The sequence below is a fragment of the Cajanus cajan genome, chromosome 11 (assembly GCF_000230855.2).
Source record: "Cajanus cajan strain Asha chromosome 11, NIPB_CcT2T_4, whole genome shotgun sequence".
Taxonomy (NCBI): Eukaryota; Viridiplantae; Streptophyta; class Magnoliopsida; order Fabales; family Fabaceae; genus Cajanus; species Cajanus cajan.
The window spans coordinates 37,776,580-37,789,947 of record NC_138527.1 but is presented as its reverse complement, the minus strand read 5'-3'; the positions used below and the strand labels follow the sequence as shown (position 1 = coordinate 37,789,947).

The window sequence follows — 13,368 nt, the reverse complement described above, 5'->3', positions numbered from 1 at the left end:
AATTATCTAGTCAAATTTAACAAAAAAAAAAGACTTTTGTTGAGAGATAAAAATTTTAATTATTTTTTTCATGATCATTTTAAAACATGTTTAGTAGTTTGATCATGATAGAAAAATTATTATGATAAAATAGAATATTTTTTTATTAAATAAATATATTATTTTATGCAATATAATAATAATAAATTAATATACAAATTTTATATTCAGTGTATTATCTTATATATATTTATAATAGTTTTGATATGAAAATTTAAAATATATTATTAAGGAGAAATTAAATGACATTAATGTAATTTTTAATAATTATTATAATGTTTACTAATTTTTAATTAAAAGATTACTTTAAAATTTTTCGTTAAATTTAATATTTTTCATTTTCAAATTATATATACAAAAATTTATACTAATTTAAAATAATTTGATACTTCATTTATATTAATCAAAATTTACATAATATACAATTTAAGATATATAAAAATATAAATAATTTAATTATTGTTAAATTGTTAATTTTAATAAAATTTGACATAAATATGTAAAATGATTTAGATTAACAAAATTTATATCTAATATAAAATTATTAAATAATGTAATAATTATAAAAGTTATTATTAAAATATTTGTAAAAGTTTTAACATATAACTTAGAAATGAAGTTGTGATAACTTTTTATAATAGTAATAGTAATAATGTTAAAAAGTAAACTTATGGGAAGGAAAAAAAAAAAGCGTAGTGTGGCGGTACCCACATTTCGTCAAAGGCCTCTTCATTTTCTATTTCACTATTTAATGCACCCACACACACACTCTCTCTCTCTCTCTCTTTGTTTTGGTTTGTAAATTGCGAATTGTTCCTCTCCTCTCGTCCATTGCGCAAGAATCATGACTAGTTCCTCTGGTGCCGCTCGCAAGGTTAGCCCTAACCTAACTCACTATCCCCTTCAATTTCTTCTCTGTTTGTGCATATTAGGTTGAATTCCGATCCTCCCTCTCTTCAGAATCTGAGTAAGATTGCCTGCAATAGGCTCCAGAAAGAGCTGGTGGAGTGGCAGGTGAATCCCCCAACTGGTTTCAAGCACAAAGTCACCGACAATCTCCAGAGGTATCTGATTCTCCTAATTCACCCTCAGATTCTCCTTTCCCCTTCTTCCTCCTTTTCATTCATTTCCCCTTTCTCTCTCTCTCTCTCTCTCTAAGGTGGGTCGTTGAAGTCACTGGAGCTCCCGGCACACTCTACGCTAACGAGACCTACCAGCTTCAGGTCGACTTTCCCGAGAATTACCCAATGGAAGCTCCTCAGGTTCTTTTTCTTTTCCCCTAATTAACCCTTCATTTCCACCCACTGCTTCTTTTCACTCATGCACTTTTCCTCTTTCAGGTCATATTCTTGCATCCCGCCCCCCTGCATCCCCATATATACAGTAACGGACATATTTGTTTAGGTATGTCCTCTCTGTCTCTGGATTTTCTTCTGCTACACCCTTTTCTTATGTCGTCTCTCTTTGTATTGCCTTTTCTCATGTCGATTTCTGCGGACTCACTTTTCTTCTAATCATTATGTCTCTGAATTGTCTCATGCATCCTGGAATTTATGTGATTTTATATCATAGGCATGAAACAACCCATTCACTAATTTTGTTTTTTTTTTTGTTCCAATTTTCACAAGAGAAATTGAAAATTCTGAGAAGCTCAAATTTTCAAATGACACGAAATTGAAGAAATGCTATTAAACCCATTCTATATTTCTATTCAATTATTCCATTTCTCTGTTTTTCATTCTTTTGAAATATGGGTTTCATATACACTCATTCACTTGCTCCATGCTCCTTATTTGGTTGTTCCATTGCTCCATTTTCATTCTTCTGAAATAGAAGCATCATACAGTTACCTGCGCATTCTATATGCACCTTATTTTGCGGCATTTTTTTTATCTGTTTTTGTTCTTTTGAAATATAAACTTCAAGCAGCAACATTTTGTGGCTCCTAAGGCTAATGGGAAGAAGGATGTTACCTCATAACATTGTCTTGTTCTTGACAATAGATTGCTCTTACGGTGAAGTATTATTTAATAGGAGCATGTAAAGAATTATGACTTATGAATTTACGTATAACTTGGCTTATGACGACATTATGGTAATTTGGAATTTACTTTTACCTTGGGGATATGTGAAATTTATCTACTATTTTAGACTTGAGTATTTCCTTGATGTTTTAGTTGTTGAATCATGATATTTAACTTTCTCAATGAATGTGTTATTTAGAATTTTATATACATTACGACTCGTGTTTCTAAAATTGAACAAATAATTCTTGATACGATTCGTGATTTGACAACTTCAATCACATTTCAATGTTTCATATTCATCCGGAGATGTCTCTGCCTCCCAAGGGTCTAAATTTTGGTTTGAGCTGGTTTTTTTGTTTTCTTTTCTCCCCCTACTTTTCTGTGGGATGAATCGAATAGGAGTTTGTACTACAAAATGGTCTGACTTTCTAAATGAATTGTACGATATTTGACCAAGAGATATTGTACATGACTCTGGTTAGGTAAATGCTCTTTTTTGTCTCTTTCTTTCTTTTGCTGATTCGGCTGGTGGTTGTCAGTTATATTAAGAAATTTCTGTAAGCCCCCCTCTTCTTGTTATTAAAAATAAGCATTTGAAGATGGGGTAGCAATGGAGAATGAGCATGATTGAAATTAAGTATGCATTATTTTCTCCTTTATTCATTCATGCCAGTCTATATATCTAACTCCTATATTATAGTTTGATGGAGAGTGAGACTCTCACTCTCCCTGCCCTCTGTCTATTTGAAATTTTCAATACCTTTTCTCTTCTGATATTTGGATATGCATTTCACATGCATACTATCCCTGTAACTTGCCAAAAAAAATTCTCTCAAGTCTTAATCATCTCTTACTGATCTGTTATTCTTTTATCTTTATTTTTATATGCTTCATCTTTTTACCTGCCTATTCCTTTTAATTTACTCACTTTTACTTCTATCTCTATCATTCATTTGGGGGGGGGGGGGGGGGTAATTAAGAGTTAGGGAGGAATTAAGAATCATTAACTTTTATTTTCTTCCGCTTGTCAGTTGAAATTACTTAAAATGGATAACCTTTTTCTTCTGGTAAAATTTATTGTGTATGGAGTTGTACATTGACATAATCAATAGTTTTATTCTTATTTGCATATTCAGTTTTAAAATTGGAGTATCAGCTATGAAACCCCATCTATTTTAGTTTATCAATTCTTTATAGTTAGCCATTTTTTCCTTTTCAATTTAGATAAACATGATTGACTTGGTGCTGCTTTTTTATGGTAAGCTTACATTTTATATGCTTTGGAAATATGCAGATATATTGTATGATTCATGGTCCCCTGCGATGACAGTTAGTTCTATCTGCATCAGTATTCTCTCAATGCTTTCAAGCTCAACTGTAAAGGTGTGAATTTATTTACTGTGAATCTTATATTTTTCCTAATTCTTCCATTTGTGCTGCGATATGATTACTGGACATATAGGACATGCCATATTTTTAACCAAGGTTTTAACAAACATTGATTTGATAAATGGTTGGTTGGTTATTATTTAAGATTCTACTGGTGAATTTAGTAAAGTTCATTGGTCCATCATTAAATGGGAGTCATTTTGACTTAACTCTTGACGTCATTTCTTTGGCAGCAACGCCCTGAAGATAATGACCGCTATGTAAAGAACTGCAGAAATGGAAGATCGCCTAAGGAGACTAGGTGGTGGTTCCATGATGACAAAGTATAATAACTAGTTTCTCTAATAAGTCCACAAAGGTAGAGTAGAGGATTATCCTTTTGAAAGCAAAATGAAGAAATGGGAAAATGCTTTTTGAGAAACCAGGATCCCTTTAAATTAAATGGATAATAACTCTGCTGTAAATTGTCATTGCCTGGTATTTGTAAAGGAAGGGGAAACTATGTGTCTCAACTCAGGCAACTTATGGAGCAAACAAACTCAAAACATTGAGGTTAATCTCAGTCTCAGGTATTTGGATGTGGATATAGATGGTCTGATTAACCCCCGTATTGATAACTTGTGTTTAATACTTTCAAGAATTGCCCGTTATATACTTATATCTCAGAATTGACTATATGCATTGCATTGCCAATATTCCGAGTTTCAGTATTTATATATAAAAGAAGTCCTGTCATTTATATCTTTGGTCGTGAAAATACGGGATACTGTAGTAGGCTTTCCATGTAGTCAATCATAACTTGCCGATGCATCGAGTTAGGAACACTATAAAGCTTCGACTTTACTTCTGGTTTTCCTCTGCCAGCGCCTCATATTTTCTTGAGTAGAAAAGTTTCTGGTTTGGACTTTGGGGTGCTTAACCCTTCTCCTTGCCCAAAATTGAGGGGGGAGAGAAAATTATTCTTCTAAACATGGCAATTGTTTGTGAAAACTACATGTGAACAATTCTATATCTTCCAAATAATCATCTTAATGTAGCTATTATTAAACGTTTAGGCTTTAAATGATTTTTGTTTTATACTTTTTTATTTCTAGTAATCAAAAGGATATAAGAGTATTTGTCAGAAAAAAAATTTCCTGTAGAAGATCGAAATTGTGAAGGTACTTTTTTTTTTTTTTTGTAATGAATAGTATTAAAAAAAGTTTCGTTTATATAACAGTTGAAAATTAATTTGTAGATTATCTTTGTTCAAGTAGGAAGTTAAACTTAGTTTTAGTTGTTATCGTGTTGATACTAGAGTAGATAAAAAATAATTATGTGTGCATTATGAAGACAGATAATTAAATTGTAAAGCATCCTTATCCAAGTTGGAAGTTGAACTTAGTTGTAGTTGTTATCGTGGTAATACTATAGATCAAAATTAGTTATAAATATGCATCAAGACAAATTATCCTGGGATTTACTAGTCGGCCTTGTTTGATGAAATATTTGTCATGTGGAAATTAAAATTGTACTATAGTAGATCAAAATTAATTATAAATGTGCATTATGAAGACAAATTATAATGGGATTTACTTAAAAGTCGGCCTTGTTTGACGTAATGTTTGTCATATTGTGGGAATTAAAATTGTCATAAAGCACGTAGCATCAGATTACAATCGAAAACAGTATGTACCAAAAAAAATAAGTGAAAAGAATAAAGAATCCGATACCGTATTCGATATATAATTATATTATATCAATCTCATGTGTAAGCATAAATACTTGCTATACACATTTATATTGCACAGGTGGTCCATCTACTTTTAAAATATGTAGGAGGAATGTTACTTAGTATATTTTACGTACGATGTGTTGATGACCCGATGTGTTACATTAATTTGGTCTGATTGAAAGAAATTTTTAACCGATTTATGTTTTGAGAAACAGTTCAATTTTTATTTGGAAAAAAAATACTATATACACTTATTCTCATCCCACATTCACCCTTATTATGTCTTCAGTTTAATCCCATCATCTGTTACATCTATCTATCACTTTCAATCTTTATATTTTTTCTTTTTTTTATTTCTTATTTTTCATCAATCCAACTCCGTTAGAAAATGGGGCTGTACGAATATAATCATCCCTTAATCTTATATTTTGGGTTATTTCGTGCCAGTCCAATGTCAAATGTTTTTACCAATTTTATCATTTATTTTTTTTGTATATTTTTTACGTGTCGCTCTTCCTTTTACAGTTTTACCCCACTAAAATGCTGTGCAAGTTTATTATTTTCCATTAAAAAAAAGGTGAAAAGAAAAGGCAGGGTTGGGTTGGGTCTCTTGTCCAATCGAGGTCCATTGACAAGGTCAGAATTTAGACTGAACGTCAAATCCAGCAGACCTACGCCTACCTCATGTGTATGCCTCTGTGCATCCACAAATAAACATTTTTACAACAAGGAATTCGTCTAATAAGTAAGAAATAAAAAATATAAAAAAATTATATTATATATATAAGTCAAGATAAATAAAAATAAAAATAAAAATAAAAATTTGATTGTTGAATTGAAAAAAAGAGATGAAAAATAATATTATGTATATTTAATAAGATAAAAAAATATGCGAAAATATAAAAATATAAGAGATAATAAATAAATAAAATGAAAAATAATTTTAAAATAATTTTTTCATTAATTAATTTTTTATTTTAATTATTTAAATAAAAATTATATAAATGTTCGAATGAAACTATTTCTATTCGAATGATTTCGAAAACGTAATCAAATAAATTGATTTTATTCGAATAAATAAAAAACATTCCGCATGAGTAATATAACGTGTTATTTAATTGTGTAAAAAATTTATTTAAACACAAATAATTTTTAAGTTTATTTTCGTATTGATTTGCGAATAAATAAAAAGGCGTGTCCACAACATTTTATTTTTTTCTCACAAATTTTGCATCATCAAAACAACCTTCCATTTTTGTTTTTAACCTATTTCATATTTCTACTCTTTATTTCTTTGTTATTTCTCTTATACCAAACACAATGTTAATGCTAGTTTGTTCGTTGGTAACGGGATTAATCAAACAACTTTTATTTTCACTTTATAAGATTATTTATATTTTTTCATTTCTTTTCTATATACTTTCATTGTGTTTGCTAGTAAAGATATAAGTGGAAGAAAGGGAAGAGAATAAGATGGAAAAAAAAAAAGATAAGTAAGGAAGAAATAAAATAGAAGTTAACGTTATTTGATAGGGAAAAAACCAGAAGAAAATATAAAAAAAAGATTAATTTTCTATTGATTTATATTGAATTAAATAAAAATTTAAAATAATATTATAAATTAATTTACAAATATATCCCTTTACAAATAAGTTTATAATTCAAATATTTGACTTCTATAATTGATTATATATGTGTCATAATCGATAATAATTTCCCATCACATAGTCATTGGAAGTAAAAAATTTGAATTTTATAATTGATTATGATTATTCATAATACACATCACAAAGCATTGTAAGTTACAACTTAATTATACTCTTGTAAAATCTTCATATTTTCCTTCTAATCCATTCAATTCAGCAAGTATTAAAAACACTATGGGACTCATTTCTTACTTTCTCTTCTCTTCTATTCATTTGCACCAAACATAAAAAATCCACTATCTTCTACTCTCTTCCATGCACTTCAAGGGTCACCCCCTCCCCTCTTTACCCATTGCCCACGATTCTTTTGCACCAAACTAAGTGTTAATCTCTTTCTATTTCTTTTCTCTTCATTAAACATATCTTAAGTACACATGAAAATAAGAGAAAGAAAAAAAATATGATATATAGGTATCACGATGAAATTGGTTCTTTCAAATATTTAGAGAAAAAACTACGTTTAAAAAATTAGGAGTGAAAGATAAAATCCCTATTATATCCTTTATAATTATAACATATACAAAAAGAATTTTATATATATATATATATATATATATATATATATATATATATATTACATAATCAATTATGATTTAAGTCATTATAATATGTATAAATTTTGATTTTGATATTTGTAAAAAAAACATTATTTTTACTCTTTAAAATTTGAAATTACTATTTTATGTTAGTCAGTTAAGTGATCATCTAAATAACACCCACAATTACCTATGATATATGTATATTTGTGAGATTTTTTTTAATAGATTCTTAAAAAGTATTATTTATCCACTTTAGAATGATTGTTATGAGACAAAAATAAATACTTTGAGTTTTAGAAGATAAAAGCTTTAAAAATATATTTTATAAGAATCAAATCAAAATTTAATCATTTTATATGATAAAAAATATTGATTTCAAATTTTAGAAGAATGAAAAAAATACATAGACCAAAATAAAATTCACTTATTATACCTAACTTAAAACTTATTAATTTTTATTTATTTATAAGAGTTGTTATGTTTTTTCTATTTATATACTTAATTATTTCTTTTCTCTCATTTTTTTCCCTCTTCTATCAAATAACTAAATAAATATTTTTTTTTACTTGTTTTTTCACTTTCTCTTGTATGTCAAACAAAACATTAGAAAAAAAAAGATTAAATAATCAATCTAGTTCATCAAATTGTCATTCACTTTTCGTGAAGTTAACAAATTCAAAAAGAATCCATAAAACTATAATAATAGTCGATCACTTTAATTCTTGCACTAAATGAGATTAATTTTATTTAAGAAAAATACCTATGCGTGGCATGCTAATACCCATATAACATGTGACACATATATATGACGCACAAGTGCCTTAGCAAGGTTTACTCTGTTGATTGATTATCGAGTAATGCTACTGACATATATTTATCAAATTGTATACCTTATGAGTCACATAAAATTATGAGATTTGAGTGTGATGAGAAGCAGTGGTAAATGATAATTAACTTAGACGGATGAGGTAGCATGTGATTGAAGTGAAAAGCAGGAAGGGTTAGAGAAAGATGGGACAGGTCATATGGAAGGCAACAACGTTAATATCTTCGAACTTTCTCTATCACATTGCCATGCCTCGATGTTGATGATGGATTCAATTTGTAACTAGTAGCAAGCTAAGTTACCTATACCTATGACTATCATCACACCACATGCTCATGCTGATACACAATGTACCTCTTCTTTCTCTTTGCTCTCAACGTCATGTATAACAACATATTAATCCATCGCGGGCCACTCCACTCCACTCCACTCCACTCATGCTTTTGCTAATTCAAACTCTTATCTTATCTTTCTCTTAAACCTTAATTTGCCTAATTTGGTCCAATTTGTTCCATCATCTATTCCCATATTGATATAGAATAAACCCAAAGACCAAAAGTTGGAGTAGAAAGTACAATCGGTGGGTGACCAAGTTATGCTCATTAGTTATCTTATCTTGGTTCAATTAAAATTTAAGAATTTAAATAATTTTAGAAATTTTTATTTAATAAATATTTTTAAAATAAAAAAATATATATTAATTTTAAAAAATCGGTTGTGGAAAGAATTATTTAATTTTTACAGATTAAAAAATAATATTTGAATAGAAAAAGAAAAAGAAAATAAAATTAAAAACTTATTAATAAAAAAATAGTTATAAAATTGATAAAATAAATGACATTAAATAATGTGTCAATTAAATATAGGTATTTTCTTTAAAAAAAAGAGTATACATATTCTTAAAGAATTATAAAAAAAATTCTAAAGCATGTATGTATAATGTTAAGAGAAATAAGATTAGGGTATTTTATTGATGGAATAAACATGCGGTTGATGTTTGGTGATGTAATGTTTGGAGTAATAATCAAAGTTAAAGTGCACTCATCAGTCATGATGACTGATATATACTCCCATAAAGCACGCAAGAAGCTATAGTAGCTAGGTTTCTTGGACGGAAACGACTAACAAAGAAACATGGGAAACAGCCATGAAGCTGAGATTGCAACCTTAGCAACATGATTAATTTGAATTAAGTAGGATCTGAAGCATATGATTCCCCGGAGGGTGAAGTTTAAGACATAAAAAAAGAGTTTGAAGTTGTGGAATAAATTGAGTATGAAGAGGGTGGGTGGGTATTAATTGAAGGGCACCAGCTGTCGAATAGTGCTTTTGAGTTTTGACACACTTACACGAATTTAGAATTTATTCGCAGTTACAGTCCAAGGCTACTTTTTCTTTGGCAGCTTCACCTTCCTATTTTGGAAACCCTCTTCACTGCTCTCCACCTTTTTCTCTTTTCTGTGTATCACTTTGCCTTTCCTCTCAACTCTATTAATATCATATCAGTGCTTAGCAAAGAAGATCCAAACCAGAAGCAGTTGTAGTAGCTAGGTTAGTTGTCAATTCTGATCGATCTCCAGATGGGTCGTGGAAAAATTGAGATAAAGTTGATTGAGAACCCCACCAACAGGCAAGTCACCTACTCCAAGCGAAGGAATGGTATCTTCAAGAAAGCTCATGAACTCAGTGTTCTCTGTGATGCTAAGGTTTCACTCATCATGTTCTCCAAAAACAACAAGATGCATGAATACATTAGCCCTGGCCTTACGTAAGTATCCTATACTCTCTTCTTCTATCCAATATATATCATTTTTCTTCTTCTTTTTATTCCATTTGTTGTCACTTGTGACTTGTGAACCAGGACAAAAAAGATCATTGATCAGTATCAGAAGACTTTGGGGGATATCGATCTGTGGCGCTCTCACTATGAGGTTAAGTTTATCAACCACTCATATTTTTTGTGTTTTGCTTTGTTGTTACTTATTGTTAAAATATCTTTTTTTTTTCTTCTTTTTCTGCTTTTGTTATGTGTCTTGTTAATTTCTTTCAGAAAATGCTTGAAAACTTGAAGAAGCTGAAAGATATTAACAACAAACTGAGGAGACAGATCAGGTAACAAAATATGGAAAACTGTTAATATTTTTGCTACACGTGTTCACTGTTTTTGGTGCGGTTGAAGAAAAGCTCATTGGTGGAGTTGTGAATTGAAAAGGCATAGGATTGGTGAGGGTTTGGATTTGGACGACCTGAGCTTCCAGCAACTGCGAACTCTTGAAGAGGATATGGTTGCTTCCATAGGCAAAATACGCGAAAGAAAGGTAACTTAATTTTTTTTTTTTACAATCGCTTCAGTTAAATAGTTTTTATTTATCAGCAAAACAAATTTCATTTTTTTCTTTTAAAGGAGAATATTAGAGTACACTTCAATTCTTACAACAACTCCAAAGACATCTCTGTAAACAGTAAGCGTAAAGGATTAAAACAACACTGTAAAAATGGAAAGATTCTTCTAGTTTGAAGACAGTCAAAATCATGATCTAGCCTTAATAAGGACCAATAATCTAATTAATTAAGTAAAACTTTCCTCTTTAAAAACTATTGCATTTTTCTATGAATCCAAACATACATTCACAACAGTTTCAAACTTTACCCCTCCACTAGATTAAGATGACCTCTATAATTGAAATCAGAAGAAACACAAGTATGACAAGAGTATGTACAGGACCATATATACTTGTGAAGAATGTGTCAAGATATACATCATCCTCCTTACAAAAAAACAAAAGAGCACACCTTATATAGTGGGTCAAAGTAAAATTTTAGGATTGATGGTTTTAATTCGTTCAAGTCTACAGTTTCCCATTTCTTCATCCTTTTACAAGAACCATAAAGAAGTATTAAATCCCCCTTCCATTTGAGTTTATCTAGCACTATTTTCGAGAAAAAAGGCAATTAAGAAATTATAAAATAAACTTTTAACTGAGATATATTGCTGATTTAGGCTATAAACTGATATGTTAATTTTTGTGTGTTGACAGTTCCACGTGATCAAAACTCGGACTGATACCTGTAAGAAAAAGGTGAGCAATTATAGTAAGATGAATGAATCACTGAACTTAAGTAGTATGATTACTAACAGTAACTAGTGCTTTTGCTGTGAATATTATACAGGTTAAAAGCTTGGAGCAAATGAATGGGAATCTCCTGCTTGAACTTGTAAGTTGAGTTAAAAAGATAGGAAAGTATATGTTGTTTTGATTGTAAAAGAATAGAGAGGAGGAAAGGAAAGGAAATGATATGGTTTTATGTTTGTGAATGAAAAATTAAGAAGGAAAAGTGTGTGATCCATCCACAATTTATTTTGCACGATGAAGGAGACGAGGAATCAGCAGTTGCACTGGCCAACGGCGCCTCCACCTTGTATGCATTCTGTCAGCACCATACTCATCTGAATCTTCCCCACCATGCAGAAGCACTTCCACAACAACAACAACCCTTCAAAACTCACGATCTGCGCCTTGCTTGAGTTCACTAAACTGCAACTATTAATTATCAATGTAAATTACTTAACTACCTATCCCTTGCTATTTATGCTTTCTCTTACTATTCCATTTGGACCTGTTAAACCCAAACTTCTCTACCTTAGCTACCTAGTGGCTAAGCTTATATATAGTGTTTGCCAAGACTGTGTTCTCAAAAACACAGACTGTATTTTATTTGTTACAAGTTTTCATTGAGTGAGTGACGACTATGTTATATTAACTGCTGATTTGCTCAAGTACAATCATATTACTCGGATAAACCTAGTTTACCTAACCTCATTACATAAAACAAAATCAAGGTTTACTAAAACATAATGATGTCTGACCACTTTTTCACTTTGGTTTAATTTTTATAATCTAATTATTAATTTAGATGTTCTTATTCACATCACTTCAAGTCCTTCTGTAGAATGAAATTATTCAATACAATAATTTAATTGAAAGTTTTTATAAAGTAAATGTTCTTTTATAAAAGTTTATGCAAATCAAATACTTATTAAATGCTCCTTCGTACTATATTTTGATTAATATGTTGTTTAAGTAAAATATAAACAAATGTTTAATTTAAGTGAAGTTTGATATAAAAGATCGTAGAGATAATTCCAAATTATTCAATGATTGAATTGTTTAATTATATATTTTAAAAAAAGTTACTAATATAAATACAATTTGTTTTATATTTTACAAGAAGTTACTCATGTAAATACAATAATTTGTTATTAGTTGTCAATTGATTTTATGTGTTTATGTCTATCTTAGTAAGAGCTTTTGATCGTTGGAAAAAATAAAAGTTATGAATTTGAGCGTAACAATTATATATAGATACTAAAATTTAAACGTTAGTTAATGGTCATACAATTTCTTTAAAAAAATCGTGTATATCTCTATCTTTTAGTTTTAATTATTCAATATATAATCGATCGACTGATTTATGTTTATTATTCAAATTCTAATTTGTTCCAATAACCAAGAAGTAAACTTAAGGAAAAGATAAAAATAGTGATTTTTGTTCACAACCCACCCTTGAACCAGATGAATTAAGTTTTTAAGCCTATTATTTGAAAATAAAATGGATTAATCAATTTATGAATAAGTCATTTGGTTTAAGTATAGATTCCCTTAAATAAGGTCTTGAATTTAAATTTTGTGTATAAAAAATATAATTAGAAAAGGAAGATTTAATTAAAGATAATCAATTAAATCCCTCCATAAAAATTAGTCATTGACGAAACCTATCAACAAAGTCGATAAATATTTTATACTAATAACATAGTTAAAAAAATGAATTAATCTATCTTAAAAAGTGAGAAATGAGAATTCATGAAAATGAAGGGGTTATTGTTGTAGTTGTAGCATACAATGGAGTACCTGAGAAATGGGTGGTGTAATAGGCGATGAGGTGTAGGAAATATTGGATAACAATGGGGTAAAACCTAGATGTATAAGACAGGTGATGAACATAATGGGATTAGGAAAAGGAGTACCTTGGAGAGATTGTTATATAAAAGTTTAGTGGGTCTTGAAACCCTTATTGATTTTTGAAATATGTTTTGCATGACCTCAAATTTATCATGAAAGTTGTGAAT

General features: G+C 29.5%; 2 protein-coding genes across 4 annotated transcripts; both read left to right on the top strand.

The window, feature by feature from the left end:
* Nucleotides 1-753: 753 nt before the first annotated feature.
* Nucleotides 754-4,196, top strand: LOC109799881 (putative ubiquitin-conjugating enzyme E2 16). The gene is given in 7 exon segments (XM_020360528.3): nt 754-913; nt 1,000-1,103; nt 1,199-1,301; nt 1,380-1,443; nt 3,361-3,449; nt 3,689-3,745; nt 3,747-4,196. Coding segments are annotated over 7 exon segments (492 nt in total). The 5' UTR covers nt 754-883; the 3' UTR covers nt 3,792-4,196.
* Nucleotides 4,197-9,556: 5,360 nt separating this feature from the next.
* On the top strand, nt 9,557-12,002 carry LOC109800589 (agamous-like MADS-box protein TM6). 3 transcript variants are annotated; one of them, XM_020361368.3, is made up of 7 exons: nt 9,557-10,008; nt 10,102-10,171; nt 10,291-10,352; nt 10,453-10,558; nt 11,279-11,320; nt 11,412-11,456; nt 11,572-12,002. In XM_020361368.3, exons 1-7 carry the CDS (start codon nt 9,821-9,823, stop codon nt 11,764-11,766), a joined length of 708 nt encoding a protein of 235 aa, XP_020216957.1. In that variant the 5' UTR covers nt 9,557-9,820; the 3' UTR covers nt 11,767-12,002. The 3 variants fall into 3 exon arrangements, with proteins under 3 accessions (XP_020216957.1, XP_020216958.1, XP_020216956.1); XM_020361369.3 differs by having other exon boundaries at nt 9,561-10,008; nt 11,615-12,002; XM_020361367.3 differs by having other exon boundaries at nt 9,562-10,008; nt 11,569-12,002.
* Nucleotides 12,003-13,368: the final 1,366 nt, after the last annotated feature.